A 27,637-nucleotide genomic window follows, 5' to 3' on the forward strand; every position below is an offset into this window, starting at 1 on the left:
CTCTCCTGGTGGAAGGAATAGTTTATTTCTTGAGTGCCTTTCAGGTTGTTATTTGGACCAGTGTGAGGTGATTGATTGCTAGCTACAGATGTCCGAACAACTTGAGTTTTGTTTGGGATTAGATGCCTGATTGTCACTAAGGGTAAAGATTTGAGGCAGTCCTATCGAGACTCCTCCGGTGACAGATGCAGGCACCAGCAGGGAGCTGGTAATGAGCAGCCTGTCAGATGCATTGCAGACCAGGAGGTGCATAAATGCTCACTCAATTGATTTGGGCAGAAAATCAATCATCTCAACCACAAAGCGCCTGTCCTGGCCTCCTACAGCTCAGTTTTGCATGATGGCAGTGGATGGCTCTTCAGGCTGCTGGTGCTGAAACAGCTGATGTACTGTGTTAGTTTAAGCTTGGTGGTGGTGGAAGGGGGGTTTACTGGTGGCTGACAGATTGGCGGCCATGACCTCCCACCAACTGCTGGGGGCTGCTGCAGTTTGACCTGTAGTACCATCTTCTAACTAACTCACTCGGGCCAGGAACGTTCAAGGGTGCAGAGTAACTCCATGACCATGAACCTGACCTCCTGGATGTTCAGTGTCCTGCTTTTAGGAGGCTTTGGGAATACCTTCCCCTTGGCTTTTTGCTTTATGCTCCACCCATCTCCCTGTCCTGTGGCAGAAGGATGATGTCTGACTCAAGAGCACCACCTTACTCCCCCTTTGCCCCCAGTCAGCAGTGAGGATTGCTTTTTGTCCTTCAACAGGCCTGTAAAGAGGCTCGCATTGAAGGCAAGACCTGGCTATAGCCAGGTCATCGTACCAGGTTTATAAGGTGCAGGCATGCCCCTTCAAAATTGTGTACTGAGATGCATAAGCATCTGTTTTTTGCAACAAGTGCCCTCTCACAAGCACTCCATAGGGCTACAATTGTTCCTCCTTTGCACCATGCCCCAAAAGCTCAATGCTCCTTTCCTGCTCTGGCCAGAAGAAACTAAAAAGTGCTGCTCCAGTGAGGCACCTTGCCTCCAAGGCTCTTGCTGTCTTCCATGTCCATTACAGAAGGTTCCATATTGGTTGGTCAATTAAGTTCATGGCACTCCAAGGGGGCAGAAGGTTTTGCTTCAGCCTTCCAGCAGGCATGCAGCCCTTGTGCTTGCTGTGCAAGGCTGGGTGGCTAAGGGCAGTGTGAGAGCCAGCTGTGACAGCAACTGGGACCTGCTCAATCTGTGTTCACCTACTCCCTCCTCATATTCTGGGCAGCCTCTGCATTATACTTACCTTATTTTTCTGATTTACACCTGTGCAAGCAGGAAGTAAAAAGGGGGAAAAATTAGCCTTTAAAAATAAGCCCCTGGTGTGACTGATTGCCCCATCCCTTGTAGAAGAAGGGCTAAATTCACCTGCAATATAATGCAGTGGCTTCCATCCCACTAATTAGCAGGATGACTAATCAGCTGTGCTGCAAATAGGACCAGGTTTGACAAAGGTGGTACCAACCCTGACATTTCTGTTTGGGGCTCCCACCAGCCACTGCCTTGCAGCTGCTCCAGTGTTTCATTATCACTTCAGGAGAAGATAATGTAGTGACAGGCTTTTTTGTTTTGTGGGTGTTTTTTTTTTCTTTCTTTCAAGAGCTGTGACAGCTTACACTGCTGTGAAAACAAACAGCTAGGACTATATTTTTCTAAGAAGCTGCTCAAAATACGCAGAACACAAAGGAAATATTACTCTGTGTTCCCTACTTAACCAAAAAGCTAAACATCTTAGTTCTATATGCATATACCCAAGAAGCTGTGCCCCCCCCCCCTTTTTTTTCCTGCTATCTGACACATCACCTGTGGTACCTGGCTTATACCACAGCTCTGCTATCTCAGTGGGCGAGAGAAATGATTAAATCAGTCTCTAGGCCACCTTGCTTTTGCAAGCGCTGTGGCTCTGGGATGCCTCTCCTCTGATGGCCCTTTCTATCCTATTTTGACCTAACACAGAGAGAAGAGTACTTTGGTGCCTGAGATCTGCCTACAGGTCAGAAGTACACCATGAATTCAAAGAAGAAACTCTTCTGTTTAGAGTCTTTACTCTCAAGTAGCACAGAGGGCCACAAATGGCACACAGGGCTTTGTGAATCAGAAATACTGCCCAGTGGTTACAGCACACTCACAAGGTTTTATTCAGTTAAACCCTAGCTAGAGAAAAACCTCAAACTTTCTTGAAGCTGGAAAACAGATGAAATCACTGCACAAGTAAACAGACAGAGACATTTCATATGTGTATTCTTAAAAACCAGCTAGCTGAAAGTAAGGCTTGAGCTGAAAACGTTGTTCAACACAACCTGTTTGACCACAGAGGCAAGCAAAGCTTTGCACTGAGGCATTAAGCAATGCACACTGCAAATCACTCAGGAGAAACAACAGTAAGAGCCCTTCAACGCTAGTAAAAGGTGAAGGTTAAAAAAAAAAAAGTGATGTGCTCATGTGCTTTCATACTTTGATTGTTTCATTCTGCAAGCCTATGAAAGTGGGAGACAATGCAGCAGTTTTACAGCAGTGGAACAGCTACCACCATGGTGCAGCAGGGAAGGAAGGAACACAACATGAAAAATTTTTTTCAGACAAATTGCCACCACATAGCTTGATCTTTACTAACAAAGCCAAAGAACAAAAACATCAGCATTTTTTCCCTCTTTTTCTGCCCAATAAGCATCTCCATTTTTAACACTACTGCTTTTTGCAATAAATGGACTATTACACATGGACAAGGCAAACCAGGGAATATTAAGACTTTTTTTCACATTTTAGTTTGATGTGATTTCTGAAAACAAAGAATTTTCAAATGTGTTGGTGAAATGCATTTTTTCACCCTTCACACAACATCCTTTTTTATTGGGCCACCTGGACATCACAAAGCTGCCACAAACACAAAAGGAGGAGTCATGAGGAAAGTCATGTCAAGAAAATGAGGCAAACACACTGTCCTGAGCTTCTTGACTTTATGCATTACATTTCCAGTCTTGCTCAATTCCAACATGATTTTCTGGAGGAAGACAGTGCCAGGCCTAACCACAGCAGAAGGGTGGCCACAATACAGAAAGAGCTAATAGCTGACTTGCTCGTTATTTTGACTGCTGCACTCAAGTGCCTCAGAGATCTGCTCAGTATTAAGCTGTTCTAAGTGTGTACATACACCTATACAATTTTTTTTAAACAGTCAAAGAAAGTTTTACTTCTCACTGGGCCCCTGCCAGTCAAAATTACCTCCCACAGCTGCCTTTCAAGCTCAGCAGCCAAGAAAGCTTATAATCACTGAATGGAAAAAAAAAAAAATCCTTGTTGATCCCTCCCCCCAGTTATGCAGCCAGTACAGCACATGCTCAGGATCTGCTGAAAAGGTTCTTCTCTGGCACAAGGGAAACACACTTCCCTGCTAAGCCATCTCAGTTGCTGTGCAGTTGTAGAGGAGAGGGAAGAAAAAAAGAAAAGAAAAAAAGAACACAAAACAGTGAAACAGCTGAGCAGGCTGCATTCTACCTCCCCTGTGCTGCCTTTGTAGTTAGGATTTCTGTGGGACTTCACCCTGGGCCAGTTTCCTCACTGGAACATTTATGGGCAGGATCAATGACACACAGGTTGAAGAAAAATAGAGAGTTAGGACTTAGTATGCTTGCTAAGGAGACATATCTGAGATAGATAGCCTCTACTGGTACCCTCTGCATACTACATCCCGGAATCAGCTCTCCCAGTTCCTCACTGATCCCTCCACAGCCTCCCTCTCTCTGCTTAGGTTCATTTCCCTGCAGCCACTTTGCATGCAGGTTCCTGCCTTCCTGTCACCTTTCAGACTCTTCTCTCTTGCTTGGCTGTATAGGTGCGGCTGGGTTCAGAGCCTCATCTTCTACCCTTTGCCAGAGGGGTGGACAATTCCCTCCTGCTGCTCCCACCCTTTAGTCCTACTGACACATCAACACAGGCGCTACACTGTGACATGAAGCTGTCCCTGCACTGGCACTGCCTCTATTGCCTAGCAGAAMTCAATCAGGAGATTATTAACATCCAGCTGGATTTGGCAACACATACTGTAAAGTTCAAGGAAGCCACTTGCTGCCATTCAGAGATTTATGCAAGAGCTACAATGCATTTCCAAGCCTGACTGCAAACACTGGAGCTCAGCAGATGGCTCACAGGTCATATATATCCCAATGCACGCCTGAAAGGTCATACAAAGTCTCTGCCATCTGTCATGCTCACACCTGATATATCAGTTAAAATAAGCACCTGGAATGACAGAGGACAAGGAGAGGTGGGAGGGGGGTGAGTGGGAAGAGGACAACAGAGCTTGAGCAARCAAGAAAATGCTACACTTACTTACTTACCTTTTTCAAATAGTAAGTGTACTTATTACAAGGAAAATGTAAACTGCTGTAAGTGTTCTTGCCTTAAGTTCCACTTCTCCTCCCAAATCAAGAGCGTGGAGGCAGAATTGAGTAACACCTTGCCAGTAGAGGGAAGAGCTAGTATTTTACAGCACCACCACACTATAGCGAGAAGCAAAGCACTAACAGCACAGTTCAAAATAAGGGCAAAGGAATTTTTCTCTTTTGTTTCGAATTTAAGATGACATAAACTTTACTCACAATTTCTAGCAACAGCTTACATATTGTTCCTTAGTATTCAGCAACCTCCACGAGCAGCTGTTATTTATTGCTCCTGTCACATTACCTGCGCTAAATGCAGTGGGGCTGGAGGGGAAACGGAACAAATCACCTCCTTGGTTCAGGAGCAACAGTCATCCTGAGTTACCAGCCATGAGAAACTGCCCTGCCTCCCTCCATTACTTCTTTGCGTACTATATGATGCAGGATAGATTTATTACAAATCCAGGTAAACAAGAGAGGGAAAGCATAACTTGCTGTTCCTGCTCTGCACAACCCCCCCCCCCAAACAACAACACTACAACAGGTTCCTTCAAACCTAATAAATTCCTGAAAACTGAGATGACCTCATACCATTTCTTCAAACACGGCTGATCTCCATTGCCTCAGCTTCTAGGGGCTGAGGAGAAAAATGCAGAAACATGAATGTAAAGAAGTTCTTCTTCTCATTTTCAAGTAACCAGCTCACCAATGAAACCAGGCACTGTCTTATACTGGACTGTCTGGCATAAAGTGGAACTCTGTGGATAACCACACTGCAGAATGCAACACTGCTGTTGTGAGTCACGCGCAAAGGGACAGGACTGAGATTCACACGGAGAACAGCTTTTTGCTTACAACAAAAGACTCATATCAACAGACAACAGTAATAAACATGCAGAGCATGTGAAAGACCTGAAGACAACAAATGCAACAAAAGAGAGAAAGTTCACACTTGACTTCTCTTGTCCTACATGTGAAGGTGTCACCTTAACAGAACTTAAATGTGGCTTCTTCTCATCCATGCTCTAGTGATTTCATGGTCCTTTGGGGCAGAGGGGAGTGGGAAAAGGGGTTTATCCATCTGTCAGTTTAGGATCGAGTTGGTTTAGTATTGGAAGCACTAAACAGTCTCGTTGCTTTTGGCATAGTTTCCTTTCAAAACGACCCCTTAGCTATCCTGTTCCACTTTGTTTTCCCTCCTTTGAGGTCCAAGTTCAAATGCTGGAAACTGGGAAGTCTCCGGTACTGAAATATCTGAGAGGAAGTGAATAGCTCCGGCCATCCCTAAAACATAACGAGAAAGAGATTTTTGTGCATCTTGGACATAAAAATAGCAGAGTTGACAGCAAAGGCAATGGCACCTGTTGGAACACCTCCTTGCTAGAGCTTTCTGAATTGGTGAACCTTGTGTCACTGGAAAGCCAAATTCATCTGTATTTTACCCAGGAAACCAAGTTTCACTTGAAAAGATCAAAGGCAAGAACAAAGTTCTCTCCGCTATTGTCTTTTCAGCTGCACAGTCTCAAAGCTACTTCAGTTAGGAAAAAAAAAATCCCGTTTGGACTGTCTATCACAATTTGAGCAGCTCTCACTTAAAACCCTGCTTATTCAGGGTCTATCAAAGACATTCCACTGTTTGTTTAAGAAACAAAGACAAAACTTTTATTATTTTTGTGATGTACTGATTCATTTATTCTCTACTCATAAAGGGAGCATGGGGAGTCAGAAGAATTAATAGCAGCATCAACTCAYAAAACTCTTAGGGTGACAGAAGCCACCCTACAGCAGGACAGCATACAGCTGTATACAACTGCTGTATACAACAACTGCAAACTCAGTTTTATAATCAAGCTAAAATTCTATTGTCTGAACCACTGACTTTCCTGAAATGCAGGTATCTGATACAAATGAAATGAGTAAGATAAGACATACAACTTCCATTTTAATCCCATAAGGTGCACATGCAGCTCCCAGTGAAAGTGTGCATGTGTGCACAGATGTGCAGAACTGGACAACTTCAAGTAGATTTTGGCTATATAACCAATCAAAATTTTTTCCAAATTTAAGACTTTAAAATCTTTCAAAAAAAAAAAATCACTGACATTTTAAAAATTTAAAAAGCTGTGCAGTCATGATTAAGGCACAAACCATCCTGACTACTGTTGACATTACTCTGCATTCTCAACAAATTTCAAAGCTTCTGTCCTACAAATTTCATGTCCACTTTTTGCTTCCACAAATGCATGCAAAGGTTCCCTCTGGAATATGAATAATTATACTTCTCTCCCATAAATATTAACACAATGACTCTGTATTTAGAAGGGATGCATAGAACTACTGCTATTTGGTGTTAACTCATGGGCTAAGCTTACTTGTAAAATAATCCTGTTTGGTCTGCTGTAATTTTATRTATTTGTGATAGGTGGCACACTAGGTTCACTGTTCACAGAGTAGCAGAGCTACTTTAAATCCTGCTTGGGCTATAATTCCTTGCTATTGTGTTTCTAAAACATAAGGATTTACGAGATAGGGATTAAAAAATAAACTGCATCTAAAAAACAAAAAGCTCTAGAAAAGTATTTAGGAACACCTTTAAATTTATAGAAAAGCCCTTAATAACTTAGCATTTCTTTTCTGTTTGAGTAGTTTTGGTTCATGTTAAAACTAGCTTTTACTTGCTTTGGTATTGCAGCAGAGAAGGTTCAGTTCTGACAAGTCATCAGTTCCCTGCTCACAGCTGCTCCTCTGGCCAGTCCCTCTGCAACAGTGCCTGTGACGCAGAACTGCTGCCCAGACTTTTTGCCTGCTTTAAGCCGAGAGGCATAAGCACAGGGGAGAATGACAGTGGCACTGACTTTACATCGGAAACTGCTCAAATGCAATTCAGAAAGAAAGTGTGGGTTGCTTTTCTGTTGTTTTGGGGAGGGGGAAGGGCAGGGAGAGTGGTGGTGGTGGTGTTTTCTCCCTTTTCTCTTTTAATAGTACTGGCACCCACCAAAGACTTCCTGACTCCCAAACGTGTGCCATAACTGCAAAGTTGCCTTTCATTCCATATAATACAATACCCTCACTTTACCTTCAAAGAGAGAATAAGGTCGGTCAGGAATACGACATCCATGTGCGCCATACTCCAAACACCATTCAGCAAACTGGGAAGTAGGTAAAAGAAAAAGTATTTTGGCTGGTTGTTTTGTTTTGTTTTAATTAAGCCTGCTAAATGCAAGCTTGAACATCTGCACAGGAAAACATTTTAACAGGTATTAAGTGTAAAAATAATGTAAGCAGAGAAACAACACAGCAATCACTGTCCAAGATTAATTTGTCACYCTTCAATCATGACAAGACTGCAATTAGATTTTAGGATAACCGAAAATGTATTTCCACAGCAGGGCTTTCAGTTCCACAACAATGAAAATAGATAGGCTGTACTTAAGTTCTTTTTTAAAAATTGACCCTGCCACACATCAGTGGAAAATGCTGTGAGAACATATAGATACTTCAGTTTCAAGCGCAAAAATTTGCTAATACTATAATATCAGCTCCTTCTCTATCTCGGTGCTTAATTTATCCTTGTGCTCAGCACTTACGCTTGTTAATTGCATTTCTGTTTTCTTCCACTTCCATGCACCAGTCTAGAGTATTAGATCTTCAGCTGCCATTACTTAGCTTTATTTATTTTCTCTCCCCAAGCCTTATGAAAAATCATTATAAATACAGTTAGACAATTATGGTTTTCAATATTTTGTTGCAGAAGATGAAATATCATTTAAAACAAGTCAACAGGGTCTTTCTTCTGTTTGATCAACATTGCTGCAGTAGCTACACCACCCATACATCAGCTGCAAACCGCATCTGGATCAATTTAATGGCAACAATCTCATTCGTCATTATGGCTCCCCAGAGCATAGAGGGGACCCACGTTTCCCTGGCATTTCTATGCTTGGAAGCAAACCACTGCTTATTCAAAATGCAGTGCTAAAGGTGCAAGATTCATGCAAAGCAAAGAACTGAGAGGACTCTCCCCCTTTCCCTGCAATTAAGGCAGACTGCTAGCAGACAGCTCATCCTGCTCACTAGAGGGGGCTCCAGCTCTACCGTTTGAGCTATCTATCTGACATGTGAATGTGCTCCCAGAACCAGCTATCAATCTGTCGAACAGCAGGATAAAGGCTAGTATCCCTCCCCTTTCCCCCCCGCTCCATTCAGTTTAAGTGTTTATTGCGGGGTGGATTTCTTCCTTTGGTTGGGGTGTGTGTGCAAGAATGTCTTGAGGAAACACAGCAAAAAACCCACAAACACAAACATCACAATCCACACTGTTATTGGGAAATGATAAAGTATTTTTGGGCCCCTCATGTGTATACGTCTTACAACCACGGTTTAATTTTCAATGTAATCTTCTCTTGTATGTGAGGACAGAACATGTTTATGGCATGTTTCTAAACTATAATTAATTCTTGCAACATCCCCATCTTACTGTATACTAACCTTTATTATTATTGCCAGCATGGGAACTGTAACAGAAATTAAGAAAACTTGCCCAAGGCTACTGAGGGAAAGCACAATCATCACTTAAAGGTTCTTAGCTTCAGTCCAACTCACAGATCCAGTAAGCCATACAAACTTCTTTATTAAATGAAAAAAAAAGAAAAAAAAAAAGAAGTCTCTTCTAGCAAGAAAGCATTTGCCACCATTTGTCACCCTGGCTGAACATGCCTGCAATCAAGAAACAGCCTCCTAAGTTCTATTTCAAGGAGAAAAAAAAAAGAAAGAAAGAAAGAAAGAAAAAACAGCTCCTCCCCCCAAAACCCCACATATCAGTGGTTTGACCACAACACTCAGCAGCGAAGGGCTCGGACCCGGGCTGCTACCTGGAGCCCAGGCTGCCAGCAGAAACTCTCTTTCTCACAGGCAGGTTGGCTAGAAGTGGCACAGCTTCTCGTGAGCCCATCTGATAACACTGAACAAAAGCTGCAAAGCCAAAAGAGAGAAGTACAAGCCAGTGATCTCTGTGAGCAACTGTCTTTCAAGCCCTCCTGATTCACTGTACCAGTGTATCGGCTCCTGAGAGGTAAGCAGGGATTCTTGGCCAGACTCCTTCCCCTTGGCCTCATGTTTGTGGCGTGAGCAAACACCCCTGGGAGGGGGGCCATCTAGTTCCCTCAGTCACATGCTTGTAGGTACCAACATAACTGCATGCTTTCCTGCATGCTCTTGCTCAAAGGGAAAAGATTTTTAAGAATGCCAGAGACTAATTCATTTGCCCATTTCAAAATTTCCCCTGCAAGAGTGTAAAGGGCCTGTTCAAATGCTGGAGATGCTAAAATGCAGAATCACTGCAAATACACTTCCAATCATGACTACGGTGGGCAACTCCTGCAAACAGTCTTTGGCCAGGTTGCCACACCTTATCAATGTGATTTCAGTTATGTAACTGAGTCTCCGCTTTCTTTGGCTTTAAGATAGGAATGCTCTCTTCTCTCTAGCTTTGTATGGCAGAACTGCAGGTCTAGATCTCTCTGTACCACCCTCCTTGCTAAGGCTGATTCTTAAACACTAGCTGGGAAATTGCAAGAATTCAAGGACCGAAAATATTCAGTTTTCCTAGTAATGGAAACAAGAACTGCACTTCAGCTTATGCAATACCACAAGGAAGTACTTGAGCAGATGAATCTGCCACATCATATTAGCAATAGGTAGAAACTGGAGGCAGAGAAAACCTCCTCCTTTGGTGGTGACTGTTAGCACAGTCAGAGCTGAGAGTAGAACCTGGAAGTTTCTAGTGGAAGAATTCAAAGCATGTCTTTCTTTGCAATTTGTATTAATGAAAAAAATCTAAGTGAGCAATCTAATAACTGCAATTCAGAGCTCTGCAAGCCCAATACAGCCACCAGTCTGCAAACAAATAATTACAAAAGACTACAATAGTATTGCTTGAGGAGCTGAGGACAGGATCTCTCAATGGAGTAATGAGGACCACATAACATTTATCTGTTATTGTTCAAGCAGACTGCTTTTCAGATTCCACTCTCTTCTTCTGAATATGTGTTCGGTTCCTCCCCCTTCTAACATAGCAAACCACATTTTTTTCCAAATGTTCTACATATTAAAAACCATGCTTGCCCACATACATGGTTTAAGTACGACAGTCCAAGTGTGCGCAACAGGGAGCACATGATGGCACATTGTTGTTCCACCCTGTCTCACAATGGGTCAGTTCCAGAACTAGCACACAATATCTATTTTGATCACATGAAAGGGAGCACTAATCTTGTTGGGATGCAGCATAGCTCACCTTGCAAGCTCGGTAGAGGTACTTTTTGTCCTGAGTTAGGTTATAGAGAGATAAGAAGGAGTAGCCATTGCCAGCAGTACCATGGCAGATCCCGTATCCTTTTCTCAGTAAACCCCTCTGCCAGATGACATCGCTACACTCCACAGCATCTTTCAAATATTTATCCTCTTTAAAGGTCTGTGGAATAAAAACAAACAAACAAAGAAACAAACGAGCTCATATAAATTAAGTACTAATGAAAAAGAAAGGAAGGTGGACCCATGTGATGTTTTGCTGTTTTTGATGGGGTTTATCATATACAATTTATTTTGGATTTTTATAATCCATCCATTATAGAAATGCCTTTCCTCTCCTACTCAGCTGTTTCCCCTTTCTCTGCAAGGAAAAAGAAAGAACTTCCTAATTTTTTGTTTCTGAAATCAGGACCCAAAAGGAAAAAAACCTCAACTTCAGGACCTTCAGTTCTACACCCTATAATCTATTTGAAGGGTGCATGCTCCTTCTTTGTGTTTTTGCCATCCTCATTCCCAAACCATGACATCATTTGRTTTAAGCTACAGAAATGTAGTTCTTGTCTCCAAGAAAATGTAACACAGAATAGTRGCCATCAAATCTGGTCCTGAAGGGCTCGGTCCTAATGTTTCTGGCCAGTACTTGCAAGTTACTCACTGGCAGCCTTCAATTCCCTGTAGAAAATGACTCTTTGCATAGCACAGTGCTCTTTCCTCTGCCAAAAGTACAAGCAAGAACACTCCATTACCTTGATTAGTATTTGTATTGGAGATACTCAGAGGCAATAGTCAGTTTGGGCTAAGGCCCAATCTTGTAAAATTTACTGCAACTGAAGCACATCCTAAAGCATGAAGAGCCCATCAAGAGAGTAGAAAACAAAAAGAGCAGTTAGCTGAACAGCACCAGACACTTCCATCTTTATAAGACTACTTTTCGCTCTCCTTTGCCTGGGTCACTCTACAGACCAACAAGACAAAAAAAGAATAACTGATGCACTATTGTAGATGTAGTCCTTCAGATGGAGCATTCTCTACAATGATGTTCTTTAATAAAATAATAAAAGCAATTAACATGCAAGATTCTTAAATCCACAAGCCTTTTGTAAAGAAAGACCCTCTCTGAATAAGGTTTGCCTTTTATTCCCAGCTCCTCAGTCATAACATTTCAGATGAACGCCTAGCAACAGCATTTGATTTCCAGGACAAACACTGCTCTCTGTTGTCCCAAGTCTCTTTATTGGGAATGAAAGTACAGCCAACAAAACAGACTCCAATTTTTCTTATCACTTGCAGATTAAAAGCAAGATTAAAAGAGTGTAAGAAAAGCAGCATATGCCTCATCATCTTAAATATAGAAAGAGGCCAGAAAGGAGACTGCTAAACAGAACTTGGTCCTTTCCCTCTTATCTCCTGAAAAACATTTTGTGCTGGGGAGAGCATCACGCTGGCAAGGAAGGTTTAAAAAAAAAAAAAAAAAAGTCTGCAGTGTTAAGTCACCTTCCAAAGAGAAGGCAACTGTTACTGCCGCTGCATTCAGCAGTGCTGTAAGATGTTTACAATTCACATTTCAGGTAGCAGCTAGAGTAATTATTCCACAAACTAAGTCTGCTTTTCATCAGCCCACCCAGAGGCTGACCAGGGAATCTGCCAAGGAGGGCTGTCAAAAGCAGGAATCAATTTACATAAATTTAATTAAATGGCATATTTTCAAATGTCATGCAAATCAGAAGTGCACAACACAAGAGAGACAGCAAACCTAGTTAAGGATGGAGAGGAGCAAACAGTAGGCCAGTGGTAGCTCAGGGATTGTATTTATCCCCTAGCAGGGGCCTGGGATCTTTGTTCTGACATTGGTACTAAGTTCAAGTGCTGGATCTTAATAATGGAGTAATTTATGGAAGAGATTCTTTAGCAAGACACACGAACCTGCACTTTTGAAAAAAACCCATCATTCTTAAAACACTTGGGATGAAGATTCAAAGAATTCAGGTCCATGTTCTCAGAATCAGGATTCTCATATCAGAGTGTTTAAATACATGCCCCTTTTCCAAGAAAGCCTAAAGTCTAGCAACCACTAGCACCCTGAGAAACAGTTTTACCCACTTCTTTACAAACATACCTATATAAGTATTTTGAGATTTCTAGTTGCCTGCTCTAGAGTTCTGGTTTGAAAGTCTAGACTGAGAAAAATTTAAAATGCAAGMCTTAAAATCTACCAGGCTTATAAATAGGTCTCTATATAAGAATGCAGGTCTATATACACAGAATGATTCACCTTATAAGCTTGCATGAGCATGTGGATGACTCCAGGGGCACCATGGCACCAGTGAACCAGTCTGTCAGTTTCATTGCTCAGTGATGATGGGTAATTTCCAGATCTGAATTTTTTATGACGCACGTAGTCAATGCTCGGCTTCACCAGCTCCAACAGGGTCTCCTGATCCACATTTGCGATTGGCTAAAGATAACATAAAAAAATGAAGTAGAAACAAATCGTGTATCAACACTTAATTCTGTAGTCTATTTTAAAGTACCCTACATATGTGCCCTTGATCCAAATTCTTTGAATCACTTCATACAGATTGAATTAATGTCTGCTCACAATACCCATGTGAAGAGTGTTGTTACAGCTCCTGGAGAGAGAAAGAAATTGGGGCACCAAGTTGTTACTTGGCTTCCTTGACGTGACACAGAAAGACTGTGGAAGAACTGAGAACAGAACAGAGATTCCAAGACTCCCAGACCTCTATTTACACCTTAAAATAGAGAGAACACTTACAGGAGGAAGATGGTTTTATAGATTAGTTGCTTATAGTAGATACTTAAAACACACTGGGTTACACATTTTGTTTTAAAAATAACTAGCATAGACAAACCTGTCATATTTCCCAATAAATGAGGCAGAGTACAGTGGCATACCTGGTAAAAGGTTTATGGAGGTTAAAGTTTTCCATCATAAACAAAACTCCCTGAAGCTATGGACTATAAAACCAGTAATTTCAATAAATGAATCTAAATGTTTAACTGTGAACACAGCAGACAGATCATAGACAATCAGGGCTAGATTTTGCAAAAACATGTTCTTATGTACTAAAAGTGCCATTTGGTATTTTCAGAAGCAGCAGCTACCTCTTAAGGTACTAATATCTTTGTGAATCTCACCCTTAGGGTGCTCTTCTGAATTTTCTTTCTCATTACTTTTATCTAGTTTACATTCTTGCCAAAACAATATATCCATTGATCTGCATACTCCTTGTAGGTAAAGGTTCAAAGCTGAATATCTACTGGGGTCTGCTACTGGTCTATTGGGGTAGTCTTCTGAAGTTGTTCTTAGTTGGTATTCATTCCTCTATYGGCCCATTTTACAGTATTTTCATAACAGAACTATTTATTTTTACCCCAGTCTATATGATTTCTGAAATTCCTGCAAGCTGTGGGAACAACTGCAGGAATTGGAGCCTACAGTAGCTAATAAATGAGCTTAGTTTTTTAATGAATTATCTTTGTGGTAGACTCAATGTCATAGAATTTTATTGTTTTCCACCAACTCCAGTATATTTGCATTCAATAGGTAAGCACTCTGCTACAATTCACACTCCTACAGCCAAATGAAGAACAACTTTAAATAGCTGTATTTTTAGTAACCGAAAATAACCATAAGCCTTTTCCTCACCTCAGCCAGGGAAGCTTTGCTGGGCTCCTACTTATCAGTATCCTAGAACAAAACACACCTCTACACTTTCATGTGTGGAACAAAAACCTTCACACTGTTGATCAGAAGCACATCACAAAACAGACTACTTTTTCACGAAGAACATCCCAGAGCTGATCACACCTCGCTCAGACACCGACCTGCAGGGTACAGCAGTCTCTCAGAGAAATCCCTGCTTTGGGATTTTGACGTTACGCTGGACCCGAGCAGCAGAAGGCAAGGCAGACAGGCACCAGCAATAAATGCCACTCAGTCTTGAGCTGTGCAAGGCAAGCACAGCCTAGCACACAGCTGAATTTGTGTCCATCCTCATGAGGTAGACCCAAGAAGAGCAGAGCTCTTTACTCACCTTCTTTCTCACCTTGTGCTTCYGCAAAGCTCTGAGCACAAGTTCTTTGTCCCTAAGTTGCTGAGGTTCCCAGCAACTGCTACTAACACCAAAAAAAGTAACCTACTGATCTGTGCCCTAGTTATCTGGTCAAGAGCAGTGATATGCAAACAGACTATTTTGCCTCAGGGTTCATGAAGGGGACTGGGACTGGAGATTCCTTAGCTAGCATTTCAGATTTCCCACTCTGCCTACCAGATGAGTTACTTAACACTGCTGAGCTCTTATTCTTCTACCTGTAAGCTGATCCAGCAATATGTGTATCCTCTTAAAGGTGTTATACAGAAACAATGGTCAGTGAGTGGCCTTCACATCTCAGGTGCAACGGGGGATGCCCATTTTTATTTATCAAAAAAACAACCAACCAACAAGTCTCCTGAATTTTTTGCTGAAAAACAGAAAAATTCTCCTCATACAGGGGAGGATGGACTCTGATATGCCATCTTCCTCTGCAGTAGATGACTCAACTCAGCATGACTCACAATATTTAATGTACAGTGAAAAGACAGTAATCTAATGCTGCATAAACAATGACTTTGTGGTAATTCTTAAAAGCAGCACTTATTTTTAAAGAAAAAGATAGTTATGATTTTAACGTATGTAGACAGAGTAGCTTCTGCTTAAGCCAAAAACACTGCACAATTATTTCTGTTATCAATCTTGAATAGAAAATAAAGGATGGAGCCTTTAAAGAGGCTTCTTTAGAGGACTGGCTATTTCTCAGAAAATCAAACAGAACCAGTGAAGGAAAAATGGAAGCAGGAAAGATGAAGTAGCTGGAAGGGAGAGGACCGCTTTGTTGAGGAAAGTGGGATGTGAAGATAAGAACATGTAAGTCAAAACAGTCTCAGACCCAGTTAGACGATCACAGCAGAAAACAGCTATAGTCAGATTCATACACGATCCCAGGTAGCAAAGCAGTAGCCACCTCCATAGCAAAGTCAGCCCAGTTAGCCTGAGCTACTGGTGGAAGTGGTTTGAGCTAAGCTGAAGCAGATGGGGAGCAGTCACAAAGTCTTTTGCAAGAGAGAAATGGCTGAGCAGTGGCAACACCTAATACCACCTCAGTCGCTTCTGCAGTGAGTATTTGTACACAGCTTTAGGCTACAAAGACACACATTCCTTCCACTTGCCTGAAGGAAAGTCATTCTGCGTGAGCTGGTATGAAAATTAAGATTTACAGAGATGCACCAACTGTCAGCACCTTTCAAAACCACAGGAAGGTACAATATAAATTTTGCAGCTCTATGGCCACCTTTTTTAATGAATCTGAAGGCTCTATTTCCAGGTCTTACAGAAAAAGAACGAAACTCAGGTCTGTTTTTCAAACATCAGAATCCTATTTGAGAATCTCTTGGGGGGGGGGGGCAAAAAAAATGGATTTAGGTGTGGGAAAGAGGAGGTGTACAGAAGAGGGAAATCTCATTAAAGACAACAAAAAGAGCAGAGTAGGAGTCATAAACACATTAAAAAAAAATCAGATGTTTGGGGAAGGGGGCAGAAAGACAAGGAAGACTATCAAAAGAATAAAAGCATATGGGAGATCAATATGTGATTAAGGAGAAAGTTTCCCAAGAGCTTTAAGACAGCGGAAAAAAACCCAAAAACAAACCACAAGATAAGAGCGGAAGGGCATGGTGGGCAGACGTAGAAGAGGCATCAGCAATGGAGTTGGTTAAAAATAACAAAAAAATGAAGAGTGATGGATGGTAAGTAAGGGGATATTTAGGTGGTCTAACTGCAGGCATCAGAAGAGTAAGTATGGGAATGATGGAAGGCACCTGCCTTTTTCTACTGAGGACAGAAAACCTCAGCTCCTAGAACTGTGGTGCCCTGCTGACACACCTGAATAAGCTGCAGAGAATCAAGTCCCTTAGCCAGAGGCAGGACAGCTATGTTGGAGAAGCCTTGCCGCTGAGAGGTGAGGCTTAATTCACCCCAGTGCCATGCTACGTTAGCCACAGTTTTATTCTGCTACCAAAGCCAGAGCTAGCATCTCTGCACAGTTCTGTGTCTAACTCTGAACTGTGAGACCCTGAGCTAGCACAAAATTACACTGCACATGCACAAAAATGAAAAGGAGATCTTGTGATGCAAAACAAGACAACACTGGTGCTTCACCCCAATCCACAGAATGTGTCTTACCTGCATTAGCATGTAATAGATCCCAGCCACGCCATGGGCTGCTCCAACGTATTGCTTCCTATGCCACTGGTACAACAGAGGGCAGCGGTCTGTTTTACGTTCCTCCTTTGAGAGGTTTTTCCCCGACTCAATAATGGCGTTTATTACCTAAGAAAGAGAACATACCCCTTCCTTCTGTCTCACTTGCTTTTATTCAGAGGATTTTGATTTGTCATGACCAAAACCACACTAAAAAATAAGCCATAATAAACCATGATATGACTACGATATTGAAGTCATTTGAACATCATTTGACTCAAATGAAGTCACTCGAGTGTTGAGGTAGAAATGAACTTTTTCTAAAAGACTTACTTAGATCTCCAAAAATAAAAATTGAATAGTAAATATTTCCAACCACTTTTTTTCCAGGCCTGCCTTCTCTGGTTTTAGTACCTACAGAATGGTCATGCATCTTCCCCAGACTGTATTCCCCTTCTTTTCATTTAAACACTTTTGCACTTCTTCCATAAGGTTTCGCATGACACTTTCTCACCCTCAAATGCTTCAAACCTGCTTTTGTGTTATATCCATTTCTGCAGCTAATTATGGACCCTCCCAGCCTGGACTCTGTCTCAGTCCCAGCAGGGCAGCAGGAAAGGAGAGACAGAAGCAAAGGAGGGATGGGACTGAGTTCCCAGTTCCAGGTCCCTCTCTTCTCCAGACTTCCTCTCCTAATCCCTTATTTCATGAGAAGGAGTGACTCCAGTTCAACTTCACTGATGCTGTGGCACTGAAAAGATAAAAGCATCCTACCTCTTTGATAACAGACTGAGGGACAGTGTCTGGACCAATTTCAGTATTCAGGTACAGCAAGGCATAGAGGTAACCCGCTCTGCCATAAAGCAGTTCATCTGGCAGTTCAGCATCTGCACTTACGACTGTCCTTTGGAGCTGCAACAACCTGCATGAGACAAGGGGAGGTGTAAAGAAAGAGTACCTTCCCTTGAGACCATACTGGACTATGTATTGCACATGCCATCAATCTGACCAGAAGCAGTAAGAGTTCTGAACTAAAAAACAACCCTTGCATGATTCTTGTCTCAGAGAGCTTATGTTGGAATAGATTTTTTTAATTCCTAATTTATCTCCAAGATGCCAGTCAATCATTGATTACATCAAACTCTGTTCTGTATTTCCCAGAAATCCCCAGCACCTCAGTGGAGGCAGATCAGTATGGCAACTCCCATCTCCCATCCCTAAACCAGCTTTCCAGATCTGCAGCCTCACAAGTTCCTTGCAGTCATCCTCAGTTCAGCTGGCTGCCAGGTCACACACACAAGCTCTGCACGCCTGCCTCCCCAGACAGAGAGGCGACTCTGACCCGGAGCTAACATTACACTGCTTGTGCAGGCAGAAACAGAGGCACTGAGGCAGGGGGAGTTTGGATGAGGCTGGAGAGCTGCTCCAATAAATAGGGAGCACCGCCTGGAAGAAAAGCCCAGGAACACCAACCTGAAGGTGCTGCCAGACACCCTCTCTGTTTTGAAGTAGAGAGATTCACAGATACCAATTAGATCAATTCCTACTGCTGAATTAATCAAAGAAGTGTTGCTTAAACTGTAGAAGTAGCTACAAGTTAATAAGCAGTCTGATAAAAACCTCCTGCAGTCTCTGTGAATTTTGCCTGAGCAAGGACTCTCAATTTTAGATGTGTAAGAGGGGAAAAACACTGGTAACTCCCCCTCCCTAGACAACTAAATGCTTAGCAGCCCAGTTTAGGAAGAGCACTGCTATTATGCAGTAGTGTTTTGCTTGCATCTAATGGTGGAAAAAAACCTTGGGCTGGCCAGTGCAACTCTCACTTGCTCCAGAGACTCCCTGTTATTACTCCGCCAGTCTGCACTAAAACTGAGGCGGAGCAGAGAATCTGTTTTCCTGCCAACTCTCTCCCTGTTTCTTCCTATCTTTTCTGATGCAACTGCTAATTAGATGAAACCATGGAGATGATCATGTTTTAAACTGGGGGGAGGGGGAAGATGATCTGGATTAAGACCAAATTCAATTTCCAAATCTCCCCAAACAGCCATTACTTGGCAGAAATGTTACCATTAACCTGTGCTGGAGCAAAAACACTGACCCAAATGGCTTGTTTGCTCTGTCACTGCTTAGTATCAGAGAAAAGTCACTCACGAAAGAACAAGCTGTATGTTATTAATCCTTCCTTGGAATTACTCCTTGGACTTGGAATTAAATTATTTTCTTTCAAAATGGCCACTATTACCTTTTAATGCTCAGATTTTTATTCAGATCATACTAAACTGGACAGCTACAAGGCAAAACATTAAAAGTGCAATCACAGATTACATTTTGACGTCTAGAATATATCACTCAGTTGGTGTCTTGAATATATTTGTAAACAAAAAAGGAACAATAACAACAACAACAACAACAACAAATGAACTAACCTCATTTTCAGTCCTCCTCCTAGAAACAACTTTCCAACAGAGGCTAGACTGTAAGATTTATTGTTCCTAATCTCATTTTGCTACACTCATGCTTCATGCCTTACAGCAACACTGCTTTCCCAGCTGCATTCAAAATGACATGTTCAAGTTTAATGCCAGTTCTAAAAGGCAAAAAACCAACCTACCACCCTTTTCAAGACTGAAATATTCATTCAGAGACAGCAACAGAGATTAATCTCACTAGGATTCTGGATTAGAAAGAGACCGATTAAATTTCCAAATATAAACCAGAATGGAGATGCTGATACAAGGCTAATCTGCAAATTCCAGCAACGTAATGTATGCTGTTAGACTGCTAAAAGTGCACTACTGGTGCTGAATGCAAACTGCATGGGGCTCCAGTGCTTCCAGCCTCGACTGGACAGCAATCAGCTCCATACCAGCAAAGGGACAGTCACTTCTCCAAGGAGGCTCTACATCCAAATGGGATTTTTTAAGATATCTGTTACATTTAGACAACTTTGTAAAGGAGTAAGAATTTTTTCAGGTTAGCCTTCATATCCTCTCACCTAATTAGAGCCCTCGCCTTTGACAGCCAGCAAATATCTCCTCTTTGTTTTATTAAACCTTTGTTACAAATCAAGACAATGTACCATGTTTCTGAGTCTTCCCAGATCCCTGCAGCACACATTATGTGACTGTAGTGCACCCACAGTTAAGACCCGCTCTTTACAGGAAGTGTCACATATTGCACAAGCACTACACACTGCTGATGACAAGTGTGCTGCTTTTGTTAAATGTCACTTTACTGCGACAAAATCGAAATGTGCATGCACTACAGATAAGTCCAGGAGTTCCTGTCCTTACAGTGTCAGAGGACTAAGGGTATAAGCCAGCTTCAGTAAGGACAAAGCCTATTTTGTACTCTTTTACTGCAAATTCATCAGAGGAGAAAGGGTCTCCATCTTTTAATCCTCTCCTCCACAACTACTTTTGCTAACTTACTGAACAATGCTCTCTATACAAGAAGGGCAGAGCTTTTTCCACCATCAACCACTTACTTGGCAACACATTCTTTAGATTCACTGTCATTTTTCAGCTTGTGATAAACCACTGCACCCACTGCCAGGGGACCAGCATCGCCACAGAGAAAAGTAACTCTTCTGCCGTTCAGATTACGAAGGATTCTCTTCACATAATCAAGAGATCGCTGCAAATGGCTCTGGTTTTTCGTGACACGGTACAGTTGCAGATATAAAAGGGCAATGCCTGGAACAATCATATGAAAAAGAGAAAGATTCATTTACTTTTCTTTCAGAATACATCATGTTTTCATCTTTATTGCCTCTGAAGCAGCAATTCAAAAGCAAATGAGTATCTGATAAATTAAAAGATGCCAACCAAAGGTCCTAGCTTATGCAATATGAAGGCATCAGGTCTTCTATCTTGATCACATTTCAATTTGGATTATGACAAAAATCTGAATTTATCAGACAGAAACCCAGCTTAGACTCACAGCTTGCAGGGAATGATGAAAATTCATAACACAGGCACTGAAGTCCGATGGAGAAATCACTAAAGACTCAAAAACTTAGACTAACCATCATGTGTATGACCATGTACATCAACTGTACAATACTCATCTATTGTATGCAAGAAATGTTTTCTTTTCCACTTTAATTTTAAAAGGGTCTTTTGATGAGTTCTTGGATTCAGCTTGCCAAATTCTTTATAATCCTAAAATATATTTCTTAATAAGATTATGAGTTTCTACAAGTTAAGCTAGTTTGTAAAAGCCAGAAAGCAAACAAGAGTCCTTGGAGAATGCTGGAAGATTAATCAAGCTTCATTCCATTAAACTCATTATGTAGCTTTCAATTAAAACAAAAAACAAACCCTAGGAATTGCAATAACTCAATTTCAGAAGTGAAACAAACCCTTTAAAATGGATATTTCTCGACCAATTCTAAGTGTACATGAGCATAAGCAAAAATTTACCTCCTGACAATGTTGAGACTCAAACTCCTCTTTCTGAACATGGAGAACTTTTTTTTTTTTGAAAACAGGACTGAAGAAGATGGAAGGCCCATTTAGATCCACAGAGATGCTGCCCTCGGGGAGTACAAGAGCAATAGTGACATGAAAGTAGTAGTACATCCTCAGATGTTCTCTGGACCAGCCATTATCAGGCTTTTCCAAATGGCCCCAAAAGGAGAGCTGCAGAGCTTGGTTGGGCTGATTCAGCAGCACAGGAACTTGTGAGCTACTACCCTTGTCCATAGGCCATCAAAGCAGCAACAGGACAACATTGCCCCTATGGCTGTTAGCCTGGCTGGGATTTCCGTAACTCTTTTGTAAGTTGCAATAAAGTTGTAAATATTCAGGTTTGATCAAGGGGTGATCGGAAAGCAGCCATGAGACCCAGTTCTCCCAACATTTCCTTTTGCAATACCTTTCAAGTGGCTCCTCCAAGGTATCTGGCATGTATAAACACCACTTGTATAAGCAGGAAGGATTCTAACATGAGTTTTATCATTGTTATGCACCAACAGTATATGTTCCAAGTTTTTAAAGAGGTTCCACAGAGTATGAGCCAATGCTTATGCCTGTACACTGCCGATAAGATTTGTCTAGACTTGGTACATGAAAAGTGGGACAGCCATTTTCATCACTGTTTTTACCTTTTGATTTGCATATTCTAGCAAAATGCTGCAATGAATGAGTTTGTGGAGAAAATATTTTCACCACATATTTAAAAAGCCAGATCACGTAGGTATTTCTATTCAGAGCCAATTCCATAGAAGCCTTAAAAAAAAGTATACGATTTGAAACAGATGTAGTTGGCAATCCTTCTATAGGATGGAAAAAACATGTTCTCATTAGACAATGTTACTTGTTCATCTATCTTCTTGTTCCAGCTAGTGATGGTTGCGTTACTTTTAGCTTATGACTCATTTTTAGCATGCTCTGATTTATCAGCCATAACGTCAGTTGTCAATCACTGAGAACACTGTTCCCAGGGAGCCGTTTTATAACGTCAGTGTGAAAATGCCCATTGCTTGAGATCCTCTGAATTCACTTAGCAGTCACTCATTTGAGAGTGACTTGAAATACATCTATCATTTAAATTTGAGTTGTCTAAAACTTCCCCACCCGTCCACCCACAGCACCATTTGTATCAAAACATCATGAAGAAAGGAAAGAAATTTTACACTTCCATAGCCAGAATTAAGCCCAAGCATGGGCAAGGTCTGGAGATTTTTTCCAAGCTGCTCCCCCACACAACACAAAGATAACAGAACAAATCTCCTAAGGGCGTATTTCAAACATGCTGTGCTAAAAGCTTAAGTACGTCTGAAGCATAAGCTAGACAGAGCAGCAATAAAATATGCCATTGTAATAGCAAAGTGGCACTTCAGAGGACAAGATGGAAAAGCATTTTGGCAGCTTGAAGAAAAGGGGCCACGTCAAGCTTGACGACTGCAAGCTCTGCCTAAGGGATGAGAATGGCTCGTTCACATTTTGACAGCGTCAGCAATATAATGCAGAAAGACCGATGGCAGCTAGCAATACTTAGCACTTGCATATGACTTTTTATCTTCACACACTTTACAACCCTGCACCCCCCCAACCTCCATACTCTYCTTCCTCACGTGCTCATTTTATCATTTCTGTACAGAGAGAACAAGCAGAGCCAAACTACACATATTCCAGATTTTAAGGCTCCATAGTCCTGGACCCAGAGCACCCTCCCTCGCAGTGATTAAAAGATGCTGCTACCATTAGACAAGTTAACTACCAGTCAGTTGAATGGAGAGAGGTGAAAATAATCCTTTTTAAAAAAATCTTAAAGGAAGAAGAGGTAAGCCGAAGAAGAAGTAGCCATAGAGAATACACTCCTTTTGAAAGATAAAGATGTCCAAACATAGAAACCAATTATCTCCCTATAACTAGATCCTGTGCGCACTGAAGTCAACGGAAATCATTACAGACATTAGTGATCAGGCATCCAGAGCAAAAAGAAACCAACTCATACAAATGACTGTATCAGAGTACTTATACAGATCCTGGGAGAATATCAGAACCTCCTCCTGTGAATAAGCCTCAGAGGGTCCCAATAACACTGTTTAACAAACAGACATCTTTCAAATTCCAGTTTTCTCACCAGTCCAGCCAGTATAGGCAGAGCAGTCATGTGGATCTGCTGTCTTTAGTCCTTCCTCCATTTGCTGCAAAAGGTCCTTGATTTTTGTCTGGATCCGTTTTGTGAACTGAGCACTGACCTGAAAACATGAGAGAGGAGAGAGTCAGAGAAGGAATGAATCCAAGAATGCAAGCCAGTTGTTCCACTGTTTTGTTTGAAAACAAACAAACAAAATCCAAAATTCATTAGGGAATGGAAACTATATCCAGCAAACTGGCAGTGCCAAGGGGGTACATCTTAAGTACGTCTGGTTTAATGCATTCTGGTTACAAATTAGAGTAAGTTATTAGTATCTACATTAGACAGAAGAATTATCTGGGCATGGTCTGAAGTCACATGATCTGAAGTCATACAAAGTGCGGACACAGTGACAGTATGTAATTACTATGTGCTGCTTCTCATTTCAAGCTCTTAATGCAGTAAGCAGAGCTTCTCTGAGCTAGGTGAAAAGTCAATAAAAGCAAACAGACTCACATGCTCCTGCTGCCACTCCATGGGCCAATATTCTATTCAGGGTCCTGCTACCAGGACCATGCTATGTGCGAATGCAGCTCAGTGAACCTAAAAACTCTGTGCAATAGCTGCTTGCTCTCATCACAAGGCTCTTGTGCATCCACCGTGGCATTATGGAGCTAACAATGGCTACAAGAAAATAAATGCTTGTAGCTGAAGCAATCAAAGTTACACCATCTTCTTTAATGATGCGATTAACACATCATCCATGAAATATTCATATTTTCAAATCCCAAACTCTTTTTGATTTCCCCGTTTGTGATCACTACACAGAAGGCAATTCTCCAAACACCTGTAAAATGCCCTTCCTCTCTTTCACTTCCTGCTCCTTCTTCTCCCCCAAAACCTATCAGGATAGGCACGCTTTAGCATGAGAGGAGGTTGTTAAATGCAGTATCAGTAAACTATTGAATGACAATTAGCTAAAAGAATGAGCTAGATGCAAAGATGATGAGTAAAAGGAGTATGGCAGCTTCAGCTAATGCATTTACCCTTTGCCACAAAGTCGAACAAACTTTTGATTTTATTCATTTCTTGCTTTTATTTTTGACCAAGAAAAGTTTACATAGATGCAGTATACGAAATACAATTCAGGATACTTTATTCTGGCCATCATTTCTCTCTTGTTAAGGGTAGTACATGCCAAAATACATTATTGATTATTCCCTCAAGACTATGGAACTAAGCACTGTGGAAATAGTCAAATAATTAGAATTTATAGTTCTATTAACTTCCACAGGAAAGATTGTTCATGAAGTCATTCACAGAACCAGTTTTACATTTGCTATGGGAACCTCAGATACAACACTCAAAAATGTTTTATAAAGAGTACCAGCTGCTGATCAGCTTTTCATATTAACATACATATATATAATAGTTTTTAATAGATAAGTAAAGCCTAAGGTCTAGGTTTATTCATACAAGAAGTTATCCACTATGGAGCTAGAGAAGAAGAAACAAACAATTCTTCCCTTCTGGGCTACTGGAAAAGCTTTATCATTATCAGATAACTGCATCATTGTGATAAAATAGAGATGTTCCCAAACTTTATGCCACTCAAAAATATTTCCTGAATGTGCTTTTTCCATCATCTATAGAAATCCTCACGTATATGGCATGTCATCCATGTCTTAGTTATCTAGGAACAGTTAAAAGAGAAATGCTCTAGGAACATGAAAGCCAGCAGAGTTTCCTCATTTTCCAAAACCAAGAGTCACAACGTGATGGCCATCAGCATCCAGAAAAATGGCATTATGCAATTTGGCTACTTGTCAGCTTACGCTCAGAATAAGCTACACTTTTCTGAGCAGTGCTTGATCTCTTTATTCTACTACTTGCTTCCCCAGCCTGCTCCCAAATAACAGCTGGAACAAAGCAGATTGGTGAAGGCATAGTTTAATATTAAACACATCTACATTTATGATTCTCCACTAGGGAAGGAGAAATTAGCTCATTAGGAAGGCAAGTTCTTGTTTGATTAAAACACATTCCAAAAGGAAGAGGGGTTCAATTAAAAGACAGGTCCTGAATGCCATCATGCAATTCGTTACTCAAAATACACTGCATTTTGTGTCCCCGTTCAGAGTGGAAATTCAAATAAAAATCAGTGAATTCAAACATCCACTCCACAGGTTCACAAATCAGAAAGGTACCAGGAACTATACAAGTTCTCTGAGACACTCAGAAGTTTCCAGGACCAACAGTTCAAATCCATTTTATGATGGAGGCACGGGGGAGGAGAGGGAAGTTGTATCACTCTATCTCATGTCATATACATACCACTCTAATCTGTCCTAGGAACGAGCTAACGCCACCTTAACCTTCTCCAATAACTAGAAGTAGCAACCACATACAGTAAGCATCTGACGTCCACTTCTTGGCCTTAGAATAGTATTAAGCATCTTTTCAATAGGAAACCATAGCACACACAAAAAAACCTGTCCTTTCAACTAGTTTAGTCAAGTCTTAACACAAAGCCAAACCTTTCTCAAGGGCAGGGCTTCCTTCCTTCAAACGACAGTTAAGCCAAGGTTGAGGCATATGGTGAAACAGCATGAGGAAATCAGCCCTGATGCATCCAGGCTCACCACTCAATTATCTGACAAAAGGAGCGAACAAAGGTTTCAGACTGTCAGATTATCTACTTATTGCACATCACAAGCTCACTGGTTATCTTTTTGTTCTGACAACACACCTGCTGTTACCAAATCAGGATACTTTTTAATCAAATACAAATCAAGTTATTTAGAGGATGGAGAGAAGGACTAGGACATCGGGACACCCAGGTTCTGCTCTGGAACCTCAGTCCCATAGAAATAATCTAGCCCAGGTTGGCATTTCCCTCTCTCTAAAATGGGAATCATAACTTACCTATCTTAAGGGCTTAGAAAAGTAAAGATAAAAGGATTTTTTTTTAWTATAATCATAATTATTTATCAGCCCAAAGGAAGCTACTCCCAAGTTTATGCTAGTGTGAATGGGTTATGAGAAGCAGCAAATTTTTTTCCCAGATACCTACTTCCCCTCCACTGCCTCCTTTTCTTCGGTTGTTCTGAAGCTTTAACAACAGAGTGGTGTCATAGTTCATTTGGTAAGATTCCACTACAAGCTTATAGCAGATGCTTACATGCACCAGAATAAATTAATTAAATAAAGAAATGAATGTTGAAAGGTGGGTTTATAAAATTTATAAGCCTCCTTCAAGGAATCTTACGGCAGCATTACAACTGAGCATAAAGCACACTAATTTGTGTCAAGTGCAGATTGATTTTCATGAGAAGCATATTCATTTCATGAGGATAATTCCAGCTGGCATTCAGCCTTCTATGCAGGTGATTCTTGTTATTGCCATTCCTGTCAGGAAAAAGCAAAAACCAAGAAGCCTGAACCTCTGATCTCCAGTATCATATTTACTCCTGGTTCACAACAGACTGGGTCATAAAAGGGGCTGAAGAATAGTTTTAACAAGTAAGAATGGCTCTCTCCAGGAATTCAAATGCTGCATTATTCCTGTGCTGCTGGAGGAAAAACAACACTACCATCTGAATCACTACTTGGTTTTAGGTCAGCAAAACAAAAAATAAGAGCTAATACCAGTAACACCTAACACCCCAAGAAACCCCAATGAGCAAAACCTCCCACCATATCATTTATCGTAACAAGAAAGGCTCACTATCAGCATGAAACAGAAGCAGTGCAGAAAAATATGAATATGTGGTGTTTACAAATTATATGTTTTGTGATTTAAATTGCATCATTTTTTCCACTGCAGTGAGTTGGTATGCACATTGGACAAACCTATGTCACACTCCAAAGCCTTTTAAAGGCAATGACAGTGTAAGGAATATGAGTATATATAACACCATTTATCTTTGGCACCAATGACAGATGTCCAGATTACGTTGACCTTGTTAGCAATACCTATTTCCCCTATCTGCTTTCTTTCATTTGCAGGCTTCCTAAAAGAACAAAAATGCTTTTTTTAAACTCAGCACTAAACTTAAACACACACACACAAAAA

At 41.2% G+C, this 27,637-nt stretch overlaps 1 protein-coding gene across 3 annotated transcripts in view; it reads right to left on the reverse strand.

Annotated features, from left to right (window-relative positions):
* Positions 1-5,254: 5,254 nt before the first annotated feature.
* The window catches only part of LANCL2 (LanC like 2), a 30,521-nt gene continuing 8,138 nt past the window's right edge, over positions 5,255-27,637 (reverse strand). Inside the window, exons 2-10 of one of the 3 annotated variants that reach the window (XM_026075294.1) lie at positions 26,100-26,215; positions 23,566-23,683; positions 20,462-20,669; positions 17,749-17,896; positions 16,957-17,103; positions 12,987-13,169; positions 10,701-10,877; positions 7,482-7,554; positions 5,255-5,689 (exon numbers count right to left, since the gene is read on the reverse strand). In XM_026075294.1, the coding sequence (XP_025931079.1) occupies positions 5,574-5,689; positions 7,482-7,554; positions 10,701-10,877; positions 12,987-13,169; positions 16,957-17,103; positions 17,749-17,896; positions 20,462-20,669; positions 23,566-23,626 (1,113 nt within the window). In that variant the 5' untranslated portion in view covers positions 23,627-23,683; positions 26,100-26,215 and the 3' untranslated portion in view covers positions 5,255-5,573. Of the gene's footprint in view, positions 5,690-7,481; positions 7,555-7,592; positions 9,377-10,700; positions 10,878-12,986; positions 13,170-16,956; positions 17,104-17,748; positions 17,897-20,461; positions 20,670-23,565; positions 23,684-26,099; positions 26,216-27,637 lie in introns of those variants that run through there. The other 2 variants (XM_026075292.1, XM_026075293.1) reach the window with 2 other exon arrangements.

Source organism: Apteryx rowi, unplaced genomic scaffold (assembly GCF_003343035.1).
Source record: "Apteryx rowi isolate R43461 unplaced genomic scaffold, aptRow1 scaffold_400, whole genome shotgun sequence".
Classification (NCBI taxonomy): domain Eukaryota; kingdom Metazoa; phylum Chordata; class Aves; order Apterygiformes; family Apterygidae; genus Apteryx; species Apteryx rowi.